General features: G+C 48.9%; 1 protein-coding gene and 1 long non-coding RNA gene across 2 annotated transcripts; both read right to left on the bottom strand.

The window, feature by feature from the left end:
• Nucleotides 1-1945: 1945 nt before the first annotated feature.
• LOC311141916 lies at nucleotides 1946-26643 on the bottom strand. The gene is made up of 2 exons (XR_014614249.1): nucleotides 25781-26643; nucleotides 1946-2620 (listed from the first exon to the last, which is right to left on the bottom strand). It is a non-coding gene; the product is annotated as an uncharacterized lncRNA (long non-coding RNA).
• LOC311141357 (myotubularin-related protein 12-like) lies at nucleotides 3104-18212 on the bottom strand (the record flags this gene model as incomplete). The annotated part of the gene is made up of 4 exons (XM_084176655.1): nucleotides 3104-5470; nucleotides 6432-6691; nucleotides 6830-6988; nucleotides 18198-18212. 4 exons carry the CDS (start codon nucleotides 18210-18212, stop codon nucleotides 5116-5118), a joined length of 789 nt encoding a protein of 262 aa, XP_084032781.1. The 3' UTR covers nucleotides 3104-5115.

Here is a 26643-nt window from a genome sequence, read left to right as displayed (position 1 = left end):
CTTCCAGAAGTGACGCTTGACATTCAGGCCAAAGAGTTCAATCTTGGTTTCATCAGACCAGAGAATCTTGTTTGTCATGGTCAGAGTCCTTTAGGTGCCCTTTGGCAAACTCCAAGCGGGTTGTCATGTGCCTTTTTTTGAGGAGTAGCTTCCGTCTGGCCATTTTACCATAAAGGCCTGTTTGGTGGAGTGCTGCAGAGATGGTTGTCCTTCTGGAAGGTTCTCCCATCTCCACAGAGAAACTCTGGAGCTCTGTCAGAGTGACCATCAGGTTCTTGGTCACCTCCCTGACCAAGGCCCTTCAACCCCCGATTGCTCAGTTTGGCCGGGTGGCCAGCTCTAGGAAGAGTCTTGGTGGTTCCAAACTTCTTCCATTTAAGAATGATGGAGGCCACTGTGTTCTTGGGAACCTTCAATGCTGCAGAAATGTTTTGGTACCCTTCCCCAGATCTGTGCCTCGACACTATCCTGTCTTGGAGCTCTATGGCTTGGTTTTTGCTCTGACATGCACTGTCAACTGTGGGACCTTATATAGACAGGTGTTTGCCTTTCCAAATAATGTCCAATCAATTGAATTTACTACAGGTGGACTCCAATCAAGTTGTAGAAACATCTCAAGGATGATCAATGGAAACAGGATGCGCCTGAGCTCAATTTCGAGTCTCATAGCAAAGGGTACTTATACTTATGTAAATAAGGTATTTCTGTTTTTTATTTGTAATACATTTGCGTACATTTCTAAAACCTGTTTCATTATGGGGTATTTTGTGTAGATTGATCAGGACAATTTTGTATTAAATACATTTGAGAATAAGGCTGTAACGTAACAAAATGTGGACAAAGGGAAGGGGTCTGAATACTTTCTGAATGCACTGTATATATAAACATAAATGAACTAAGTTTGTCATAAACTTTCATGACACTCATCTCAGTTGTGCAGCCACTAGACTAGAGTTGTCCTGAACTGAACCATTTCAGTCATCAGCTCATTTACAGCCTGGTCCCAGATCTGTGCGGTCTTGCCAACTCCTAAGGTCACACAACAACACAAAACAGATCTGGCAAGCTTTTCTATTGTGGGCTAATATACACTGAGTGTACAAAACATTAAGGACACCTGCTCTTTCCATGACATAGACTGACCAAGTGAATCCAGGTGAAAACTATGATCCCTTATTGATGTCACTTGTTAAATCCACTTCAATCAGTGTAGATGAAGGGGAGGAGACGGGTCAAAGAAGGATTTTTAAGCCTCGAGACAATTGAGACATGGATTGTGTATGTGTGCCATTCAGAGGGTGAATGGGCAAGACAAAATATTGAAGTGCCTTTGAACGGGGTATGGTAGTAGGTGCCAGGCGCACCGGTTTGTATCAGGAACTGCAACGCTGCTGGGTTTTTCACGCTAAACAGTTTCCCGTGTGCATTAAGAATGGTCCATCACCCAAAGGACATCCAGCCAAATTGACACGACTGTGGGAAGCATTGGAGTCAACATCCCTGGTGAATGCTTGATACCTTGTATAGTCCATGCGCCGACGAATTGAGGCTGTTCTGAGGGCAAAAGGGTCTGCTAAGTGACTAAAATGTAAATGTAAAAAGGGGGTGCAACTCAATATTAGGAAACCCTTCACTCACTCTTCCTCCTCCTGACGTTAGAGCGCAGTTCTTCCTGTCACCAGCAGGGGGCTCTGCATTACAATAATAACCTAACACACTGTACATTTTCCGGAAGAGGAAATCATCGAACCAGCCTAGCAACCAGCCTAGAAACCAGCCTAGCAACCAGCCTAGCAATCCAGTCATTAGTGCTGAGCGATTAGTGCTTTTTGACGTCGGTTCGGTTTGATTATATAAATACATTTTTTTTTTTAATCAGCGTTTTAGATTTAGAAAATAAATAAATAAATAAAATGAAATGCATTATGAAAAATTGACATTACAATGATTTTAGAGCTTTTTAATGAAAATTCCAAAGCGAAAAACTGTGAACATTCAATTGCCAAAACATTGAAAATATTCCATTGTCTCTGTCAGGTCCACATTGGGTAGACATCAATAGAAAAATAGTAAATTACTATGAAATAATACAATATTTCAGTTGTGTATATTATTTAGTTCTGACCTGATGACTTTATAAATGTTTTATTCCTTAAAGTCATCATCTCATCTCTGCTCAGGCAGTAGCAGTCAGCCAGCCAGTTCTCTGTTCTCCCCATACTGTACTGTCTTTAGTCATCCTATTTCGCTAGCCTGCCTAAGTATGCTGCAGAGCTGTCTGACCAAATTATTTGACTAGTTCTTCAAAGTAGATAAGGCATACTTTCACCAACTGTCTCCGTCCCTCGTCATTGTGTTGTGTGGTCTGTGTATTTAACCTGTCTCAGTCCCTCGTCATTGTGTTGTGTGGTCTGTGTATTTAACCTGTCCCAGTCCCTCGTCATTGTGTTGTGTGTGGTCTGTGTGTATTTAACCTGTCCCAGTCCCTCGTCATTGTGTTGTGTGTGGTCTGTGTATTTAACCTGTCCCAGTCCCTCGTCATTGTGTTGTGTGGTCTGTGTGTATTTAACCTGTCTCAGTCCCTCGTCATTGTGTTGTGTGTGGTCTGTGTGTATTTAACCTAACGTAGCAGGCGTAAAAGTGTATCCGTCCAGAGATCTATATATAATGACGAGACGCTCATGTCTCCGCCCTAATAATGGGAGTTGTTGTCCCAAAGGAGGGAAGGCAGGCGACAAGTTTAGGTCCAGAATAAACCCATTGCGCTTAGTTTGGACAGATTTTGTCGCCAGTTAATCCTCTCGCCTCGCCTTTTCCTCTCTGACCCGCCTCTTAGCCGGAACAAACTGGCGCAATAGATTATGGTCATTGTAGTTAATTACCACGTTTCTGCGCTGAACAAGGTTGAATATTTGCTTAATGAAAACTACAACTCCTTCAGCCAAGTTCTTGATTTACTTTCTCCGATTTCTCTCGTGAATTATTTGATTTCTCTAGAGAAAACGGCGCGTTGGGCTCACAAAAAAAAAACGAACTAAATGGTGTTCAAGTAATTGAACCGAAGTCGGTCAATTAGTTGTTTATTAACAGAAAAAAAAAGTTAGTTAATCGCTCAGCACTACCAGTCATCAAACCTGAAGCAATACGGTCCAGTAAATACTAATACACCACCATATTAAGAGCAGGATCATTGTTCTTGTATTTACACAAAAACATGATCCAATATGTGCAATTGACAATAATAAACAAATCAGTGATAAACAAAAATAAGAAAAGAAACATTGGGTATGCATGCACATCATTTTGCAGATGCAATGTATATCAACAACGTAATGCCAGCAGAGGAATAACGCAATACAATAATTGCATAAGAGAATGAATGAATGAATGAATGAATGAATTAGTGAGTGAGAGACAGCAGGCCAAAATGTAGTTTTTTGGAAAGAGCACTTTGCCAGGGCCTTCTTCTCAATTCCTGAGGCTTACTACCATCACATTACATTTTAGTCATTTAGCAGACGCTCTTATCCAGAGCGACTAACATGAACAATTAGGGTTAAGTGCCTTGCTCAAGGGCACAGACAGATTTTTCCACGTAGTCGGCTCTGGGATTAGAACCAGCGACCTTTCGGTTACTGGCACTACGCTCTTAACCACTAAGCTACCTGCCGACCGTTCAGCACAGTATGATATTGGCTTTGAATTCCATTCCACAGAGATTAAGAATAAAACAGTATGGAAGTTGTAAGGTAAAAAAAAAAAAAAAAGCTCCCTTTCTGCAGTATAAAACATACCAGCTGGGCTCATTGGTTAACACATACTGTACACTTATGGCATAGTTGCATTTGATTTTGGTCCACAGATTGTCCATTATTGGGAAGCAGCACAAGAGAGAAAACGGGTTTCAACCCCTTAAGCAACCTCTGGTATTCCATCGAGAGACTAGCATTTTTATTTAATTAAAAGGCATACAAATCGTGATTAATTCTGTGCTTTACGGTGTGAATATGATGTGGTCCTGCCCTAAGCATGGACGTGACCTTTAACACTATAAGCTATTAGTCAGAATAGTGAGCTCCCTAGAGTCCTGCATATTAACGCTAATCTAAAGTGATATTTGCTGGCTTCTTGCCCAACCTATAAATTCAACAAAGTTTAGTGAAGTCTCTACACCAGGATTACTTCACAGTCTCACCCTTCCATTCCTCACAGCCTCACCCTTCCATTCCTCACAGTCTCACCCTTCCATTCCTCACAGCCTCACCCTTCCATTCCTCACAGTCTCACCCTTTAATTCCTCACAGTCTCACCCTTCCATTCCTCACAGCCTCACCCTTCCATTCCTCACAGCCTCACCCTTCCATTCCTCACAGCCTCACCCTTCCATTCCTCACAGCCTCACCCTTCCATTCCTCACAGTCTCACCCTTCCATTCCTCACAGCCTCACCCTTCCATTCCTCACAGCCTCACCCTTTAATTGCTCACAGTCTCACCCTTCCATTCCTCACAGTCTCACCCTTCCATTCCTCACAGCCTCACCCTTCCATTCCTCACAGCCTCACCCTTCCATTCCTCACAGCCTCACCCTTCCATTCCTCACAGCCTCACCCTTCCATTCCTCACAGCCTCACCCTTCCATTCCTCACAGCCTCACCCTTCCATTCCAACACGGTACTTCACAGTCTCACCCTTCCATTCCAACACACTAGCTCATTGGTTCCTACCAGGACAGTAGTTATGCATTTTAGACCGTAAAGCTCTACGGTTCCTACCCTGACAGTAGTCTACTATGGACCCAGAGAGGCAGCTCGGAATTCTTTAAAAGATGCCATTTCCTTTAAGCAAGCGACAGGACATAATTCAGTCACAGTTGTTGTTGTAGATGATCATTTCTCAACAGGTTAAATGTTGCTCACCACAGTTCTGCACAAAATGGTAGGCTATAGTTTTGGCCTTTGTCTAAAGCAGGAAACATGATGGTCATGTTAACGATGGCATTGAGCAGTGAGCACCGCGAAACATACCTCACAGACCACCACACTTTAGTTCCCAGTGTACATACAGTAGGCACAGTAACAGGCCTCCCCCATTGGGTGTCTGATGCACTCCCTATCCTAGACCATAGACTGCAGGTCATCTCCATCATCCGCTCGATCAGCCAGGTTTCCTGCGATCCCCGTCACCATGAGGCTCTGAAGCAGGCTGGTCGGTATGGCCGGTTTGAACGACCAGTTCCTCGACGTCACGAAGGGGAACGACGACGACAGCCTCACCGAAGACCTGGATGCGATCTCCGCCGCTGTCTTGGCCCTGGGCCTCGCCCCCTTGTGGTTGGAGGCTAGAGTGCAGCCGTGACGGTCCAGCTCTCTCTGCAGCTCCTGAACCTCCCCCAGTATCTCAGAGACCTTACTCAGCACGGCCACTGGACCCCCTCCTAGGATCTGGACGTCATGGATCCAGCGCAGGTACCTTTTTCATAGAAAGACAGAACACTAGAATAGCCATTGGACATCCCAGTAATGTGACTCAAATGGCGGCCATCTTGGTCAGGGAATCTTTCATTCTAGAAACGTATCAAATATGGTATATATTAATATTATATAAAACAATGAATTCGTAGATATAATAAGTATGTATGTCGCACAATAGGTTTCTAAGCTCAAGGGTATTTTCCTGGTGAAATAAAGGTTAAAGGGTGACTGCACTTCCTGATATGGCCTCGTTTTAGATTTTGTTCATTAAAGAAATGATAGCGGCCATGACTGAATTAAAAGTAAACGTGAGTTGGTTTCGAGGGTGAGGGGGGGGGGGTTTGATGTGGGTGTCTCGTGTGTGTTCGCAGGTGGTAAGAGTTAGCCAAATAATTTCACCAATTAGCTTCAGCCGGCTGGTGTGCGACCATGGCAAAGTTGGTTAGACTTTGGATAGCCAATCTCCCGGGATAGTTAATGTAAATGAGACAATATTTCCATGTTGCAGATCTTTTAGTTGTCTCATTAAATGCTGTCAATAATTTATATAGTTCGTCAGAGTTTTTTTTGCTATTGACCTTTTAAAATATGTAGATTGTGTAATTTATTTATGGTCCATATCGAATGTCAAACCAAATTGACCATGGGTAATACGATCAGGTTGCGTGCAGCTGTGCTTCAAATTGATGATTACTTGGGCGCTGCCAGCTGTGGGCATGATTTAAATAAACCTAACCCAAGGAAAACTGTTACCGTACTCTTCATTCCTATCATCTCGCAAATCTCAGTTTTGGACGAGACTGACTTTATGACCAAAATGATCCTATTTACACTTGGTAGTCCCTTTTGACAGTAGAATAAATGTTTGACTCAAATCAATGCCACGTAGGCCATTTAATAAAAAAAAGGAAAAGTTGCTTTTTTAGGGGAAGTCGCTCTCTCCCTCTTTGGGCAGGTACCTCTGCATCCAGACACGTATGGAGGGCCCGTCCAGGCAGGGGAGCAACAGACCGTGGTAGTCCAGAGGTTTCGCCTGCCATGCCTCGTAGAACTCCCTGGCTGAAGAGGACGTCTGAGGGGAGTCTGAGGGAGACAGCATCCAGCGACTGATCCTCTTTACACGGAGGATTTTCTTTAGGCTGTCCGCCTCGTCTTTAAAGAAGCCTTTCTTAGGGGGGGTCTTGAAGGCCGAGCTGGGCAGGGACAGTTGGCGCAGGTGCTGGAAGGTAGGAATAGAAGAGTTTTTAGTTTTTTTTTGTTCGAGACAGGTTCTATTTGATCAGCATAATGTTGGAATATAATTAACGGACAATGATACAGTTGAATGGAGTTGGAGATCGAGCGAGAGAAAGATTACCTTGGGCCTGTGTGATTTCCTCACAGACTTGTCCTGCTTGGGCTTCTCGGCATACAAAGGGTTAGTGAAGAGATCCTGTGCCTTGCAGTCAAACTGCACCGACCAGTCCCACACTGTAGGGCAGTTCAATGGGCCTCTTTGTGTGTGGGGCGACTCGGCCTGCCAAGACAAGCAAACACAGTCAGGCTGGGTGTGAGAGGGTGTATGGGGGGGGGGGGGGGCATACTGTATGGGGGGGGGGGGGGGGGGGCATACTGTATGGGGGGGGGGGGGGGCATACTGTATGGTACAGGCTGGGTGTGAGAGGGTGTATGGGAGGGGCATACTGTATGGTACAGGCTGGTGGGGCTGTTTACCCTTTTGGAGAATGGCGGAGGGAGGACAGGCTCATTGGAACGGCTGGGACGGTAATGGAACGACGGTCACTGTTCAATTAATTCAATTCCAGACGTTACAATGAGCCCGTCCTCTGATTTAAAATGACACCAGCCTCCACTGGACCATAGGGGTACTGGTGTAACACAGCTAGGAGAGACAGGGTCTGACGTCCAGACATCTACACTACAGGGTGACACGGCTAGGAGAGACAGGGTCTGACGTCCAGACATCTACACTACAGGGTGACACGGCTAGGAGAGACAGGGTCTGACGTCCAGACATCTACACTACAGGGTGACACGGCTAGGAGAGACAGGGTCTGACGTCCAGACATCTACACTACAGGGTGACACGGCTAGGAGAGACAGGGTCTGACGTCCAGACATCTACACTACAGGGTGACAGCTAGGAGAGACAGGGTCTGACGTCCAGACATCTACACTACAGGGTGACACGGCTAGGAGAGACAGGGTCTGACGTCCAGACATCTACACTACAGGGTGACACGGCTAGGAGAGACAGGGTCTGACGTCCAGACATCTACACTACAGGGTGACAGCTAGGAGAGACAGGGTCTGACGTCCAGACATCTACACTACAGGGTGACACGGCTAGGAGAGACAGGGTCTGACGTCCAGACATCTACACTACAGGGTGACACGGCTAGGAGAGACAGGGTCTGACGTCCAGACATCTACACTACAGGGTGACACGGCTAGGAGAGACAGGGTCTGACGTCCAGACATCTACACTACAGGGTGACAGCTAGGAGAGACAGGGTCTGACGTCCAGACATCTACACTACAGGGTGACACGGCTAGGAGAGACAGGGTCTGACGTCCAGACATCTACACTACAGGGTGACAGCTAGGAGAGACAGGGTCTGACGTCCAGACATCTACACTACAGGGTGACACGGCTAGGAGAGACAGGGTCTGACGTCCAGACATCTACACTACAGGGTGACAGCTAGGAGAGACAGGGTCTGACGTCCAGACATCTACACTACAGGGTGACACGGCTAGGAGAGACAGGGTCTGACGTCCAGACATCTACACTACAGGGTGACAGCTAGGAGAGACAGGGTCTGACGTCCAGACATCTACACTACAGGGTGACAGCTAGGAGAGACAGGGTCTGACGTCCAGACATCTACACTACAGGGTGACAGCTAGGAGAGACAGGGTCTGACGTCTAGACATCTACACTACAGGGTGACACGGCTAGGAGAGACAGGGTCTGACGTCCAGACATCTACACTACAGGGTGACACGGCTAGGAGAGACAGGGTCTGACGTCCAGACATCTACACTACAGGGTGACAGCTAGGAGAGACAGGGTCTGACGTCCAGACATCTACACTACAGGGTGACACGGCTAGGAGAGACAGGGTCTGACGTCCAGACATCTACACTACAGGGTGACAGCTAGGAGAGACAGGGTCTGACGTCCAGACATCTACACTACAGGGTGACACGGCTAGGAGAGACAGGGTCTGACGTCCAGACATCTACACTACAGGGTGACACGGCTAGGAGAGACAGGGTCTGACGTCCAGACATCTACACTACAGGGTGACACGGCTAGGAGAGACAGGGTCTGACGTCCAGACATCTACACTACAGGGTGACACGGCTAGGAGAGACAGGGTCTGACGTCCAGACATCTACACTACAGGGTGACAGCTAGGAGAGACAGGGTCTGACGTCTAGACATCTACACTACAGGGTGACACGGCTAGGAGAGACAGGGTCTGACGTCCAGACATCTACACTACAGGGTGACACGGCTAGGAGAGACAGGGTCTGACGTCTAGACATCTACACTACAGGGTGACACGGCTAGGAGAGACAGGGTCTGACGTCCAGACATCTACACTACAGGGTGACACGGCTAGGAGAGACAGGGTCTGACGTCCAGACATCTACACTACAGGGTGACACGGCTAGGAGAGACAGGGTCTGACGTCCAGACATCTACACTACAGGGTGACACGGCTAGGAGAGACAGGGTCTGAAGTCCAGACATCTACACTACAGGGTGACACGGCTAGGAGAGACAGGGTCTGACGTCCAGACATCTACACTACAGGGTGACAGCTAGGAGAGACAGGGTCTGACGTCCAGACATCTACACTACAGGGTGACAGCTAGGAGAGACAGGGTCTGACGTCCAGACATCTACACTACAGGGTGACAGCTAGGAGAGACAGGGTCTGACGTCCAGACATCTACACTACAGGGTGACACGGCTAGGAGAGACAGGGTCTGACGTCCAGACATCTACACTACAGGGTGACAGCTAGGAGAGACAGGGTCTGACGTCCAGACATCTACACTACAGGGTGACACGGCTAGGAGAGACAGGGTCTGACGTCCAGACATCTACACTACAGGGTGACAGCTAGGAGAGACGGGGTCTGACGTCCAGACATCTACACTACAGGGTGACAGCTAGGAGAGACAGGGTCTGACGTCCAGACATCTACACTACAGGGTGACAGCTAGGAGAGACAGGGTCTGACGTCCAGACATCTACACTACAGGGTGACACGGCTAGGAGAGACAGGGTCTGACGTCCAGACATCTACACTACAGGGTGACAGCTAGGAGAGACAGGGTCTGACGTCCAGACATCTACACTACAGGGTGACACGGCTAGGAGAGACAGGGTCTGACGTCCAGACATCTACACTACAGGGTGACACGGCTAGGAGAGACAGGGTCTGACGTCCAGACATCTACACTACAGGGTGACACGGCTAGGAGAGACAGGGTCTGACGTCCAGACATCTACACTACAGGGTGACACGGCTAGGAGAGACAGGGTCTGACGTCCAGACATCTACACTACAGGGTGACACGGCTAGGAGAGACAGGGTCTGACGTCCAGACATCTACACTACAGGGTGACAGCTAGGAGAGACAGGGTCTGACGTCCAGACATCTACACTACAGGGTGACACGGCTAGGAGAGACAGGGTCTGACGTCCAGACATCTACACTACAGGGTGACAGCTAGGAGAGACAGGGTCTGACGTCCAGACATCTACACTACAGGGTGACACGGCTAGGAGAGACAGGGTCTGACGTCCAGACATCTACACTACAGGGTGACAGCTAGGAGAGACAGGGTCTGACGTCCAGACATCTACACTACAGGGTGACACGGCTAGGAGAGACAGGGTCTGACGTCCAGACATCTACACTACAGGGTGACACGGCTAGGAGAGACAGGGTCTGACGTCCAGACATCTACACTACAGGGTGACAGCTAGGAGAGACAGGGTCTGACGTCCAGACATCTACACTACAGGGTGACAGCTAGGAGAGACAGGGTCTGACGTCCAGACATCTACACTACAGGGTGACACGGCTAGGAGAGACAGGGTCTGACGTCCAGACATCTACACTACAGGGTGACACGGCTAGGAGAGACAGGGTCTGACGTCCAGACATCTACACTACAGGGTGACAGCTAGGAGAGACAGGGTCTGACGTCCAGACATCTACACTACAGGGTGACACGGCTAGGAGAGACAGGGTCTGACGTCCAGACATCTACACTACAGGGTGACACGGCTAGGAGAGACAGGGTCTGACGTCCAGACATCTACACTACAGGGTGACACGCTAGGAGAGACGGGGTCTGACGTCCAGACATCTACACTACAGGGTGACACGGCTAGGAGAGACAGGGTCTGACGTCCAGACATCTACACTACAGGGTGACACGGCTAGGAGAGACAGGGTCTGACGTCCAGACATCTACACTACAGGGTGACACGGCTAGGAGAGACGGGGTCTGACGTCCAGACATCTACACTACAGGGTGACAGCTAGGAGAGACAGGGTCTGACGTCCAGACATCTACACTACAGGGTGACACGGCTAGGAGAGACAGGGTCTGACGTCCAGACATCTACACTACAGGGTGACACGGCTAGGAGAGACAGGGTCTGACGTCCAGACATCTACACTACAGGGTGACACGGCTAGGAGAGACAGGGTCTGACGTCCAGACATCTACACTACAGGGTGACAGCTAGGAGAGACAGGGTCTGACGTCCAGACATCTACACTACAGGGTGACAGCTAGGAGAGACAGGGTCTGACGTCCAGACATCTACACTACAGGGTGACACGGCTAGGAGAGACAGGGTCTGACGTCCAGACATCTACACTACAGGGTGACACGGCTAGGAGAGACAGGGTCTGACGTCCAGACATCTACACTACAGGGTGACAGCTAGGAGAGACAGGGTCTGACGTCCAGACATCTACACTACAGGGTGACAAGCTAGGAGAGACAGGGTCTGACGTCCAGACATCTACACTACAGGGTGACACGGCTAGGAGAGACAGGGTCTGACGTCCAGACATCTACACTACAGGGTGACACGGCTAGGAGAGACAGGGTCTGACGTCCAGACATCTACACTACAGGGTGACACGGCTAGGAGAGACAGGGTCTGACGTCCAGACATCTACACTACAGGGTGACACGGCTAGGAGAGACAGGGTCTGACGTCCAGACATCTACACTACAGGGTGACACGGCTAGGAGAGACAGGGTCTGACGTCCAGACATCTACACTACAGGGTGACACGCTAGGAGAGACAGGGTCTGACGTCCAGACATCTACACTACAGGGTGACACGGCTAGGAGAGACAGGGTCTGACGTCCAGACATCTACACTACAGGGTGACACGGCTAGGAGAGACAGGGTCTGACGTCCAGACATCTACACTACAGGGTGACACGGCTAGGAGAGACAGGGTCTGACGTCCAGACATCTACACTACAGGGTGACACGGCTAGGAGAGACAGGGTCTGACGTCCAGACATCTACACTACAGGGTGACACGGCTAGGAGAGACAGGGGTCTGACGTCCAGACATCTACACTACAGGGTGACACGCTAGGAGAGACAGGGTCTGACGTCCAGACATCTACACTACAGGGTGACACGGCTAGGAGAGACAGGGTCTGACGTCCAGACATCTACACTACAGGGTGACACGGCTAGGAGAGACAGGGTCTGACGTCCAGACATCTACACTACAGGGTGACACGGCTAGGAGAGACAGGGTCTGACGTCCAGACATCTACACTACAGGGTGACAGCTAGGAGAGACAGGGTCTGACGTCCAGACATCTACACTACAGGGTGACAGCTAGGAGAGACAGGGTCTGACGTCCAGACATCTACACTACAGGGTGACACGGCTAGGAGAGACAGGGTCTGACGTCCAGACATCTACACTACAGGGTGACACGGCTAGGAGAGACAGGGTCTGACGTCCAGACATCTACACTACAGGGTGACAGCTAGGAGAGACAGGGTCTGACGTCCAGACATCTACACTACAGGGTGACAAGCTAGGAGAGACAGGGTCTGACGTCCAGACATCTACACTACAGGGTGACACGCTAGGAGAGACAGGGTCTGACGTCCAGACATCTACACTACAGGGTGACACGGCTAGGAGAGACAGGGTCTGACGTCCAGACATCTACACTACAGGGTGACACGGCTAGGAGAGACAGGGTCTGACGTCCAGACATCTACACTACAGGGTGACACGGCTAGGAGAGACAGGGTCTGACGTCCAGACATCTACACTACAGGGTGACACGGCTAGGAGAGACAGGGTCTGACGTCCAGACATCTACACTACAGGGTGACAGCTAGGAGAGACAGGGTCTGACGTCCAGACATCTACACTACAGGGTGACACGGCTAGGAGAGACAGGGTCTGACGTCCAGACATCTACACTACAGGGTGACACGGCTAGGAGAGACAGGGTCTGACGTCCAGACATCTACACTACAGGGTGACACGGCTAGGAGAGACAGGGTCTGACGTCCAGACATCTACACTACAGGGTGACACGGCTAGGAGAGACAGGGTCTGACGTCCAGACATCTACACTACAGGGTGACACGCTAGGAGAGACAGGGTCTGACGTCCAGACATCTACACTACAGGGTGACACGGCTAGGAGAGACAGGGTCTGACGTCCAGACATCTACACTACAGGGTGACAGCTAGGAGAGACAGGGTCTGACGTCCAGACATCTACACTACAGGGTGACACGGCTAGGAGAGACAGGGTCTGACGTCCAGACATCTACACTACAGGGTGACAGCTAGGAGAGACAGGGTCTGACGTCCAGACATCTACACTACAGGGTGACACGGCTAGGAGAGACAGGGTCTGACGTCCAGACATCTACACTACAGGGTGACACGGCTAGGAGAGACAGGGTCTGACGTCCAGACATCTACACTACAGGGTGACACGGCTAGGAGAGACAGGGTCTGACGTCCAGACATCTACACTACAGGGTGACAGCTAGGAGAGACAGGGTCTGACGTCCAGACATCTACACTACAGGGTGACACGGCTAGGAGAGACAGGGTCTGACGTCCAGACATCTACACTACAGGGTGACACGGCTAGGAGAGACAGGGTCTGACGTCCAGACATCTACACTACAGGGTGACACGGCTAGGAGAGACAGGGTCTGACGTCCAGACATCTACACTACAGGGTGACAGCTAGGAGAGACAGGGTCTGACGTCCAGACATCTACACTACAGGGTGACACGCTAGGAGAGACAGGGTCTGACGTCCAGACATCTACACTACAGGGTGACACGGCTAGGAGAGACAGGGTCTGACGTCCAGACATCTACACTACAGGGTGACACGGCTAGGAGAGACAGGGTCTGACGTCCAGACATCTACACTACAGGGTGACAGCTAGGAGAGACAGGGTCTGACGTCCAGACATCTACACTACAGGGTGACAAGCTAGGAGAGACAGGGTCTGACGTCCAGACATCTACACTACAGGGTGACACGGCTAGGAGAGACAGGGTCTGACGTCCAGACATCTACACTACAGGGTGACACGGCTAGGAGAGACAGGGTCTGACGTCCAGACATCTACACTACAGGGTGACACGGCTAGGAGAGACAGGGTCTGACGTCCAGACATCTACACTACAGGGTGACACGGCTAGGAGAGACAGGGTCTGACGTCCAGACATCTACACTACAGGGTGACACGGCTAGGAGAGACAGGGTCTGACGTCCAGACATCTACACTACAGGGTGACAGCTAGGAGAGACAGGGTCTGACGTCCAGACATCTACACTACAGGGTGACACGGCTAGGAGAGACAGGGTCTGACGTCCAGACATCTACACTACAGGGTGACACGGCTAGGAGAGACAGGGTCTGACGTCCAGACATCTACACTACAGGGTGACACGGCTAGGAGAGACAGGGTCTGACGTCCAGACATCTACACTACAGGGTGACACGGCTAGGAGAGACAGGGTCTGACGTCCAGACATCTACACTACAGGGTGACAGCTAGGAGAGACAGGGTCTGACGTCCAGACATCTACACTACAGGGTGACACGGCTAGGAGAGACAGGGTCTGACGTCCAGACATCTACACTACAGGGTGACAGCTAGGAGAGACAGGGTCTGACGTCCAGACATCTACACTACAGGGTGACACGGCTAGGAGAGACAGGGTCTGACGTCCAGACATCTACACTACAGGGTGACACGGCTAGGAGAGACAGGGTCTGACGTCCAGACATCTACACTACAGGGTGACACGGCTAGGAGAGACAGGGTCTGACGTCCAGACATCTACACTACAGGGTGACACGGCTAGGAGAGACAGGGTCTGACGTCCAGACATCTACACTACAGGGTGACAGCTAGGAGAGACAGGGTCTGACGTCCAGACATCTACACTACAGGGTGACACGGCTAGGAGAGACAGGGTCTGACGTCCAGACATCTACACTACAGGGTGACAGCTAGGAGAGACAGGGTCTGACGTCCAGACATCTACACTACAGGGTGACAGCTAGGAGAGACAGGGTCTGACGTCCAGACATCTACACTACAGGGTGACAGCTAGGAGAGACAGGGTCTGACGTCCAGACATCTACACTACAGGGTGACACGGCTAGGAGAGACAGGGTCTGACGTCTAGACATCTACACTACAGGGTGACACGGCTAGGAGAGACAGGGTCTGACGTCCAGACATCTACACTACAGGGTGACACGGCTAGGAGAGACAGGGTCTGACGTCCAGACATCTACACTACAGGGTGACACGGCTAGGAGAGACAGGGTCTGACGTCCAGACATCTACACTACAGGGTGACAGCTAGGAGAGACAGGGTCTGACGTCCAGACATCTACACTACAGGGTGACAGCTAGGAGAGACAGGGTCTGACGTCCAGACATCTACACTACAGGGTGACACGGCTAGGAGAGACAGGGTCTGACGTCCAGACATCTACACTACAGGGTGACAGCTAGGAGAGACAGGGTCTGACGTCCAGACATCTACACTACAGGGTGACACGGCTAGGAGAGACAGGGTCTGACGTCCAGACATCTACACTACAGGGTGACACGGCTAGGAGAGACAGGGTCTGACGTCCAGACATCTACACTACAGGGTGACACGGCTAGGAGAGACAGGGTCTGACGTCCAGACATCTACACTACAGGGTGACAGCTAGGAGAGACAGGGTCTGACGTCCAGACATCTACACTACAGGGTGACACGGCTAGGAGAGACAGGGTCTGACGTCCAGACATCTACACTACAGGGTGACAGCTAGGAGAGACAGGGTCTGACGTCCAGACATCTACACTACAGGGTGACAGCTAGGAGAGACGGGGTCTGACGTCCAGACATCTACACTACAGGGTGACAGCTAGGAGAGACGGGGTCTGACGTCCAGACATCTACACTACAGGGTGACACGGCTAGGAGAGACAGGGTCTGACGTCCAGACATCTACACTACAGGGTGACACGGCTAGGAGAGACAGGGTCTGACGTCCAGACATCTACACTACAGGGTGACACGGCTAGGAGAGACAGGGTCTGACGTCCAGACATCTACACTACAGGGTGACAGCTAGGAGAGACAGGGTCTGACGTCCAGACATCTACACTACAGGGTGACACGGCTAGGAGAGACAGGGTCTGACGTCCAGACATCTACACTACAGGGTGACACGGCTAGGAGAGACAGGGTCTGACGTCCAGACATCTACACTACAGGGTGACACGGCTAGGAGAGACAGGGTCTGACGTCCAGACATCTACACTACAGGGTGACACGGCTAGGAGAGACAGGGTCTGACGTCCAGACATCTACACTACAGGGTGACAGCTAGGAGAGACAGGGTCTGACGTCCAGACATCTACACTACAGGGTGACACGGCTAGGAGAGACAGGGTCTGACGTCCAGACATCTACACTACAGGGTGACAGCTAGGAGAGACAGGGTCTGACGTCCAGACATCTACACTACAGGGTGACACGGCTAGGAGAGACAGGGTCTGACGTCCAGACATCTACACTACAGGGTGACACGGCTAGGAGAGACAGGGTCTGACGTCCAGACATCTACACTACAGGGTGACACGGCTAGGAGAGACAGGGTCTGACGTCCAGACATCTACACTACAGGGTGACACGGCTAGGAGAGACAGGGTCTGACGTCCAGACATCTACACTACAGGGTGACAGCTAGGAGAGACAGGGTCTGACGTCCAGACATCTACACTACAGGGTGACACGGCTAGGAGAGACAGGGTCTGACGTCCAGACATCTACACTACAGGGTGACACGGCTAGGAGAGACAGGGTCTGACGTCCAGACATCTACACTACAGGGTGACACGGCTAGGAGAGACAGGGTCTGACGTCCAGACATCTACACTACAGGGTGACACGGCTAGGAGAGACAGGGTCTGACGTCCAGACATCTACACTACAGGGTGACAGCTAGGAGAGACAGGGTCTGACGTCCAGACATCTACACTACAGGGTGACACGGCTAGGAGAGACAGGGTCTGACGTCCAGACATCTACACTACAGGGTGACAGCTAGGAGAGACAGGGTCTGACGTCCAGACATCTACACTACAGGGTGACAGCTAGGAGAGACAGGGTCTGACGTCCAGACATCTACACTACAGGGTGACAGCTAGGAGAGACAGGGTCTGACGTCCAGACATCTACACTACAGGGTGACACGGCTAGGAGAGACAGGGTCTGACGTCCAGACATCTACACTACAGGGTGACACGGCTAGGAGAGACAGGGTCTGACGTCCAGACATCTACACTACAGGGTGACAGCTAGGAGAGACAGGGTCTGACGTCCAGACATCTACACTACAGGGTGACACGGCTAGGAGAGACAGGGTCTGACGTCCAGACATCTACACTACAGGGTGACACGGCTAGGAGAGACAGGGTCTGACGTCCAGACATCTACACTACAGGGTGACACGGCTAGGAGAGACAGGGTCTGACGTCCAGACATCTACACTACAGGGTGACAGCTAGGAGAGACAGGGTCTGACGTCCAGACATCTACACTACAGGGTGACAGCTAGGAGAGACAGGGTCTGACGTCCAGACATCTACACTACAGGGTGACACGGCTAGGAGAGACAGGGTCTGACGTCCAGACATCTACACTACAGGGTGACAGCTAGGAGACATAACGTAGCCGGCTCTGCTATCATCCTCTTTTACAACTTCACCAAATCTTTTCCCGACATTACTTTTCTGGCCCTCCCTTCTCTTTATTTTCAACTGTCCACTTTTCTCTTATTGAATTAAATGAGGCGTTGTCCTTTTTGCCTCAGTGGATTGACATGAACCTTTTTCTGCCTGTTACCAAAAGCATTTGGAGATTGGGGTGTTTTCACACATTCTCTCTCTCTCTGTCTGTCTCTCTGTCTCTCTCTCTGTCTCTCTCTCTCTCTGTGTCCAGACTGCTGCTGAGTACGCACTCACCTTCTGGACAGTAGCAGCATCCAGTGGATGGAATGAGCCGGTGCTTCGTTCTATTCAGAAGAGGACTGCGCGAGGAGGTCCAGACAGAACTGGCCTGTTGAGACGACAACCTCACCTTGGATGCACTCATCGCGATGGCCATCCGTCTGGATAACCTACTTCGGGAGCGTCGGCACTCTCATCGCTTCTCTCCCTCCCTCAGTGAACCCTGGATCAGAGCCTGAACTCATGGAGGTAGGGGTCACACGCCTCCCCGCGACGCAGACAGCTGGGGCTCTGTCTCTATTGTGGTCAAGGAGGGCACCAGCTCCAGCAGTGTCCGGTACTTTCCAACTCGGGATCCACGAGAGCAGAGGGGACGGTCACGTGATCTTCCACCTCCTGGGGCAGGTGTGAGTATCTCCTCTTCATCACTTTCTGCCAAACCCTTTTTGGTGTCGATCACACTATTTGACTGTCCCTCATGTACTGTTTCTACAGCGCTAGTGGATTCCGGTGACGCGGGGAACTTTATTGACCAGACTCTTGCCTCCTCTCTTAACATCACCTCATACCCGCTCTCCTCTCCTTTCCCGGTTCAAGCCCTTGATAACTCAGCCATTAGGTTCCGGGACCATCACACACATCCCCAAACCACTCACCCTCACCGTGGAGTCCATCCATCAGGAGAACATCCCCTTCTTCATTACCAGTGCACCAGCTCACAAGATCATCGTCGGCCTCCCTTGGCTTCAACGACATAATCCCACCATCTCATGGTCGAGGATGAAAATCACGGACTGGGCACCCGAATGCCGAAGGACCTGATTTCCCGTCCCCTGTGGTTCCACGTCGGTTGAGAGTCCTGTGGTTGCCCCTTCAGCCCAACATTCCGGAGGTATACCAGGACCTGCTGGAGGTATTTTCCAAAACCCGCGCCACCTTTCTCCCTCCTCATCGCCCCTGGGACTGTGCCATCGACCTGCTTGCAGGCTCTGCGCCCCCGCGCAGATGCATCTAACCTCTGTCGGTGGCTGAGACCAAGACCATGGAGGAGTACATCCAGGAGGTGCTCCAACAAGGTTTTCATCCGCACGTCCACTTCTCCTGTGTCTGCAGGCATCTTCTTCGTGGCCAAGGAGGCTGGAGGGTTACGTCCGTGTATTGATTACAGAGGACTCAATGAGATCACCACCAAGTACCGTTAACCTCTCCCGTTGGTGCCGGCAGCCATCACCTCCTCCCTGTAGGCTGTGTAGTCATTGTTGGTAATCAAGCCTACGACATCTGGGGCGGCAGGTAGCTTAGTGGTTAAGAGCGTTGTGCCAGTAACCGAAAGGTCGCTGGTTCTAATCCCCGAGCCGACTAGGTGAAAAATCTGTCGATGTGCCCTTGAGCAAGGCACTTAACCCTAACTGCTCCTGTAAATCGCTCTGGATAAGAGCGTCTGCTAAATTACCAATTTATTTATTTTTATTTTACATCTGTGTCGTCTGCAAACTTGATGATTGAGTTGGAGGCGTGCGTGGCCACGCAGTCATTCGTACAGGAGGGGGCTGAGCACGCACCCTTGTGGGGCCCCAGTGTTGAGGATCAGCGAAGTGGAGATGTTGTTTCCTACCTTCACCACCTGGGGGCGGCCCGTCAGGAAGTCCAGGACCCAGTTGCACAGGGAGGGGTTCAGACCCAGGGCCCCGAGCTTAATGATGAGCTTGGAGGGTACTATGGTGTTGAAGGCTGAGCTATAGTCAATGAACAGCATTCTTACATAGGTATTCCTCTTGTCCAGATGGGATAGGGCAGTGTGCAGTGTGATGGCGATTGCATCGTCTGTGGATCTATTGGGGCGGTATGCAAATTGAAGTGGGTCTAGGGTGACAGGTAAGGTAGAGGTGATATGATCCTTAACTAGCCTCTCAAAGCACTTCATGATGACAGAAGTGAGTGCTACGGGGCGACTAACCATTGTTGGGGAGTAGTGAACTACATGTAGTTCAACTACTAATTTAGCTACATTTTGCTGTAGCTTGGTGGTAGTTGAACTAAATTCAAATCTAGGTAGTGTTTTCAGTAGTTAATCACTTTTTTTGTTTACCATGTAGCGGTGTAGCTAACTACTGGAACTACACACTACTGTTTCACCATGTAGCGGTGTAGCGAACTACTGGAACTACACACTACTGTTTTACCATGTAGCGGTGTAGCTAACTACTGGGACTACACACTACTGTTTTACCATGTAGCGGTGTAGCTAACTACTGGAACTACACACTACTGTTTTACCATGTAGCGGTGTAGCTAACTACTGGAACTACACACTACTGTTTTACCATGTAGCGGTGTAGCTAACTACTGGAACTACACACTACTGTTTTACCATGTAGCGGTGTAGCTAACTACTGGAACTACACACTACTGTTTTACCATGTAGCGGTGTAGCTAACTACTGGAACTACACACTACTGTTTTACCATGTAGCGGTGTAGCTAACTACTGGAACTACACACTACTGTTTCACCATGTAGCGGTGTAGCTAACTACTGGAACTACACACTACTGTTTTACCATGTAGCGGTGTAGCTAACTACTGGGACTACACACTACTGTTTTACCATGTAGCGGTGTAGCTAACTACTGGAACTACACACTACTGTTTTACCATGTAGCGGTGTAGCTAACTACTGGAACTAAACACTACTGTTTTACCATGTAGCGGTGTAGCTAACTACTGGAACTACACACTACTGTTTTACCATGTAGCGGTGAAGCTAACTACTGGAACTCCACACTACTGTTTTTGCTAACATTAAAGAGTGAAGTAGGCAAGACTCTCCTTTCAGCATCAGCCCTTCATAACGGTCACTTGAAACATCGTCTTGTGTTTAATAGGCTAAATTACACATTCTGTTAACGTCTTACTCCAGAGTGATCCGTTCTTGCAATTTGTAACCTGACATTTCAGATAACATATGATAATTTATCACAAATTAGTTTGGATGTCGTGAACTACTTTTTAAATGTAAACTATATTTTTCTTAAGGGTAGCTTTAGTGTAGCTTAACCTTAACCTTAGCAAGCAGTTGCTTATCAACAGAAAGTTTGTTGATAGTATGACCATCTGTAGAGCATCTACAGATGGACTTTCCGGACTGTCCAAATAAAGTGTGACCGATAATGCTTATTGCCAAATAACAGCAGCCTGAAAATATGGACCAATATTTTGTTAGGCTCATGGAGTTGTTAGACTCATGGAGGGACAAATTATATTTGAATGGCGTCAGCATTTTATTTTCATCCATTTTGGAGTAGAACAGTCACCAGGGCTGAAAAAAAACATTTACAAAAATGTTTAGAATAAGGATGTAACGTAACAAAATGTGGAAAAAGTCAAGGGGTCTGAATACTTTCCAAATGCACTGTATACAGTCCTTTTCGGCTGAGTGCAGGGCTCTGAGATCAGCAGTGAACCAGGGTTTGCAATCTTTTAATTGCATAATCATCAGCAATCTAATTAAGCTATGACTGGGTTTAACATTTTATGATACACACTGATCATCTGACAAATGTGATGTTCTTTACAGTATCAGGCAGGGAGACAATGTAGGTGATTCAGACATCAGTAGTGCAAAGAAAATATAAAACAATACAGTTAAAGACTGGAACTTTGGCGACTATTAACTACTTTTTTTAAACCTCCCGCTTTTGGCCTGGATGTGTCAATGTGTAGTTCATACGTGCATAATCTATGAGCAGAATTACTGTCTTACCTCAATTAGTCAACTGTGCTGTGACACTTTCCCTACCTCTTCCCCCACGTGGGCCAGCCCCCTAGCAATTCGCGTTGTAGCCAATGAGCTTCAGCCCCTCTCCATTTGAGTGCCAGCTAGCAAGATGCACACAGAGGAGAGAGAGAGAGAGAGAGAGAGAGAGACAGAGAGAGACAGAGAGAGACAGAGAGAGAGAGAGAGAGAGAGAGAGAGAGAGAGAGAGAGAGAGAGAGAGAGAGAGAGAGAGAGAGAGAGAGAGAGAGAGAGAGAGAGAGAGAGAGAGATGTAGTATGCCATTTTCAGGGAACACTTTTGGAAACTTTAAGAAATACTACAAAAGTACCAGATAATCACTCCTCTAATCTGTAATTTTACCAACAATGCATTTTATTTTTCTGTATTCAGTGCTCTCTGAAGACAATTTCATTCAAGTACAGTAGGCAGCAGTGCAGTTGGTCCGTAAGAAAATACAAGTTTTCATTTTATTTTCTAAATAACTTCATAACTACAGTACAAGTGCATAAAGATTGTCAATTGCTTATTTTTAAATGTCTTGTGCCCACAATGTGGATGAGAGACATGCCATTCCTGAAATGGATAGATGTCAAAATGCATGCATTCAATATGGACATTTACGTTTATATTTGGGTATCAGTTTCAATATATACTGAACAAAAATTAAAAACGCAACATGTAAAGTGTTGGACCCATGTTTCATGAGCTGAAATCAAAGATCCCGGGCCTCCCGCAGCGGTCTAAGGCACTGCATCGCATAGCCGGCCGTGACCCGGAGACCCATGAGGCGGCGCACAATTGGCCTAGCATCGTCTCCCGAGTCCGTAGGGGAGTTGCAGCGATGAGGGAGGAAAAAAGGGGTAAAAGTACAAACATTTAAAAAAAAATTAAAGATCCCAGAAATGTTCCATACGCACAAAATTATTCAGACCCTTTGACTTTTTCCACATTTTGTTACGTTACAGCCTCATCAATCTACACACAACACCCCATAATGACAAAGCAAAAAGTTGTCTTTTGTGTGTGCAATGCATAAAATAAAAACAACTGAATTATCACATTTCCATCAGTATTCAGACCCTTTACTCAGTACTTTGTTGAAACGCCTTTGGCAGCGATTACAGCCTCGAGTCTTCTTGGGTATGACGCTACAAGCTTGGCACACCTGTATTTGGGGAGTTTCTCCCATTCTTCTCTGAAGATCCTCTCAAGCTCTGTCAGGTTGGATGGAGAGCGTCGCTGCACAGCTATTTTCAGGTCTCTCCAGAGATGTTAGATCGGGTTCAAGTCCGGGCTCTGGCTGGGCCACTCAAGGACATTCAGAGATTTGTCCCGAAGCCACTCCTGTCTTGTCTTGGCTGTGTGCTTAGGGTCGTTGTCCTGTTGTAAGGTGAACCTTCGCCCCAGTCTGAGGTCCTGAGCAGGTTTACATCAAGGATCTCTCTGTACTTTGCTCCGTTCATCTTTCCCTCTATCCTGACTAGTCTCCCAGTCCCTGCCGCTGAAAAACATCCCCACAGCATGATGCTGCCACCACCATGCTTCACCGTAGGGATGGTGCCAGGTTTCTTCCAGACGTGACGCTTGGCATTCAGGCCAAAGAGTTCAATCTTGGTTTCATCAGACCAGAGAATCTTGTTTGTCATGGTCAGAGTCCTTTAGGTGCCTTTTGGCAAACTCCAAGCGGGTTGTCATGTGCCTTTTTTTGAGGAGTAGCTTCCGTCTGGCCATTTTACCATAAAGGCCTGTTTGGTGGAGTGCTGCAGAGATGGTTGTCCTTCTGGAAGGTTCTCCCATCTCCACAGAGAAACTCTGGAGCTCTGTCAGAGTGACCATCAGGTTCTTGGTCACCTCCCTGACCAAGGCCCTTCTCCCCCGATTGCTCAGTTTGGCCGGGCGGCCAGCTCTAGGAAGAGTCTTGGTGGTTCCAAACTTCTTCCATTTAAGAATGATGGAGGCCACTGTGCTCTTGGGGACCTTCAATGCTGCAGAAATGTTTTGGTACCCTTCCCCAGATCTGTGCCTCGACACTATCCTGTCTTGGAGCTCTATGGCTTGGTTTTTGCTCTGACATGCACTGTCAACTGTGGGACCTTATATAGACAGGTGTGTGCCTTTCCAAATCATGTCCAATCAATTGAATTTACTACAGGTGGACTCCAATCAAGTTGTAGAAACATCTCAAGGATGATCAATGGAAACAGGATGCACCTGAGCTCAATTTCGAGTCTCATAGCAAAGGGTACTTATACTTATGTAAATAAGGTATCTGTTTTTTATTTGTAATACATTTGCGTACATTTCTAAAACCTGTTTCATTATGGGGTATTTTGTGTAGATTGATCAGGACAATTTTGTTTTAAATACATTTGAGAATAAGGCTGTAACGTAACAAAATGTGGACAAAGGGAAGGGGTCTGAATACTTTCTGAATGCACTGTATATATAAACAGAAATGAACTAAGTTTGTCATAAGCTTTCATGACACTCATCTCAGTTGTGCAGCCACTAGACTAGAGTTGTCCTGAACTGAACCATTTCAGTCATCAGCTCATTTACAGCCTGGTCCCAGATCTGTGCGGTCTTGCCAACTCCTAAGGTCACACAACAACACAAAACAGATCTGGCAAGCTTTTCTATTGTGTGGGCTAATATACACTGAGTGTACAAAACATTAAGGACACCTGCTCTTTCCATGACATAGACTGACCAAGTGAATCCAGGTGAAAGCTATGATCCCTTATAGATGTCACTTGTTAAATCCACTTCAATCAGTGTAGATGAAGGGGAGGAGACAGGTCAAAGAAGGATTTTTAAGCCTCGAGACAATTGAGACATGGATTGTGTATGTGTGCCATTCAGAGGGTGAATGGACAAGACAAAATATATGTGCCTTCGAACGGGGTATGGTAGCAGGTGCCAGGCGCACCGGTTTGTATCAAGAACTGCAACGCTGCTGGGTTTTTCCACGCTAAACAGTTTCCCGTGTGCATTAAGAATGGTCCATCACCCAAAGGACATCCAGCCAAATTGACACGACTGTGGGAAGCATTGGAGTCAACATGGGCCACCATCCCTGGTGAATGCTTGACACCTTGTATAGTCCATGCGCCGACGAATTGAGGCTGTTCTGAGGGCAAAAGGGTCTGCTAAGTGACTAAAATGTAAATGTAAAAAGGGGGTGCAACTCAATATTAGGAAACCCTTCACTCACTCTTCCTCCTCCTGACGTTAGAGCGCAGTTATTCCTGTCACCAGCAGGGGGCTCTGCATTACAATAATAACCTAACACACTGTACATTTTCCGGAAGAGGAAATCATCGAACCAGCCTAGCAACCAGCCTAGCAACCAGCCTAGCAATCCAGTCATTAGTGCTGAGCGATTAGTGCTTTTTGACGTCGGTTCGGTTTGATTATATAAATACATTTTTTTTTTAAATCAGCGTTTTAGATTTAGAAAATAAATAAAAATGAAATGCATTATGAAAAATTGACATTACAATGATTTTAGAGCTTTTTAATGAAAATTCCAGAGCGAAAAACTGTGAACATTCAATTGCCAAAACATTGAAAATATTCCATTGTCTCTGTCAGGTCCACATTGGGTAGACATCAATAGAACAATAGGAAATTACTATGAAATAATACAATATTTCAGTTGTGTATATTATTTAGTTCTGACCTGATGACTTTATAAATGTTTTATTCCTTAAAGTCATCATCTCATCTCTGCTCAGGCAGTAGCAGTCAGTCAGCCAGTTATCTCTGTTCTCCCCATACTGTACTGTCTTTAGTCATCCTATTTCGCTAGCCTGCCTAAGTATGCTGCAGAGCTGTCTGACCAAATTATTTTACTAGTTCTTCAAAGTAGATAAGGCATTCTTTCACCAACTGTCTCAGTCCCTCGTCATTGTGTTGTGTGGTCTGTGTATTTAACCTGTCCCAGTCCCTCGTCATTGTGTTGTGTGTGGTCTGTGTATTTAACCTGTCTCAGTCCCTCGTCATTGTGTTGTGTGTGGTCTGTGTGTATTTAACCTGTCTCAGTCCCTCGTCATTGTGTTGTGTGTGGTCTGTGTATTTAACCTGTCTCCGTCCCTCGTCATTGTGTTGTGTGTGGTCTGTGTATTTAACCTGTCTCAGTCCCTCGTCATTGTGTTGTGTGTGGTCTGTGTATTTAACCTGTCCCAGTCCCTCGTCATTGTGTTGTGTGGTCTGTGTATTTAACCTGTCCCAGTCCCTCGTCATTGTGTTGTGTGGTCTGTGTATTTAACCTGTCTCAGTCCCTCGTCATTGTGTTGTGTGTGGTCTGTGTATTTAACCTGTCTCAGTCCCTCGTCATTGTGTTGTGTGGTCTGTGTATTTAACCTGTCTCAGTCCCTCGTCATTGTGTTGTGTGTGGTCTGTGTGTATTTAACCTGTCCCAGTCCCTCGTCATTGTGTTGTGTGGTCTGTGTGTATTTAACCTGTCTCAGTCCCTCGTCATTGTGTTGTGTGTGGTCTGTGTGTATTTAACCTGTCTCAGTCCCTCGTCATTGTGTTGTGTGTGGTCTGTGTATTTAACCTGTCTCAGTCCCTCGTCATTGTGTTGTGTGTGGTCTGTGTATTTAACCTGTCTCAGTCCCTCGTCATTGTGTTGTGTGTGGTCTGTGTGTATTTAACCTGTCTCAGTCCCTCGTCATTGTGTTGTGTGGTCTGTGTGTATTTAACCTAACGTAGCAGGCGTAAAAGTGTATCCGTCCAGAGATCTATATATAATGACGAGACGCTCATGTCTCCGCCCTAATAATGGGAGTTGTTGTC

Source organism: Coregonus lavaretus (genome assembly GCF_964263955.1).
Source record: "Coregonus lavaretus genome assembly, chromosome: 14".
NCBI classification, from domain to species: Eukaryota; Metazoa; Chordata; class Actinopteri; order Salmoniformes; family Salmonidae; genus Coregonus; species Coregonus lavaretus.
The sequence above is the reverse complement of the archived record's forward strand: the minus strand, read 5'-3'. Positions and strand labels throughout refer to the sequence as shown.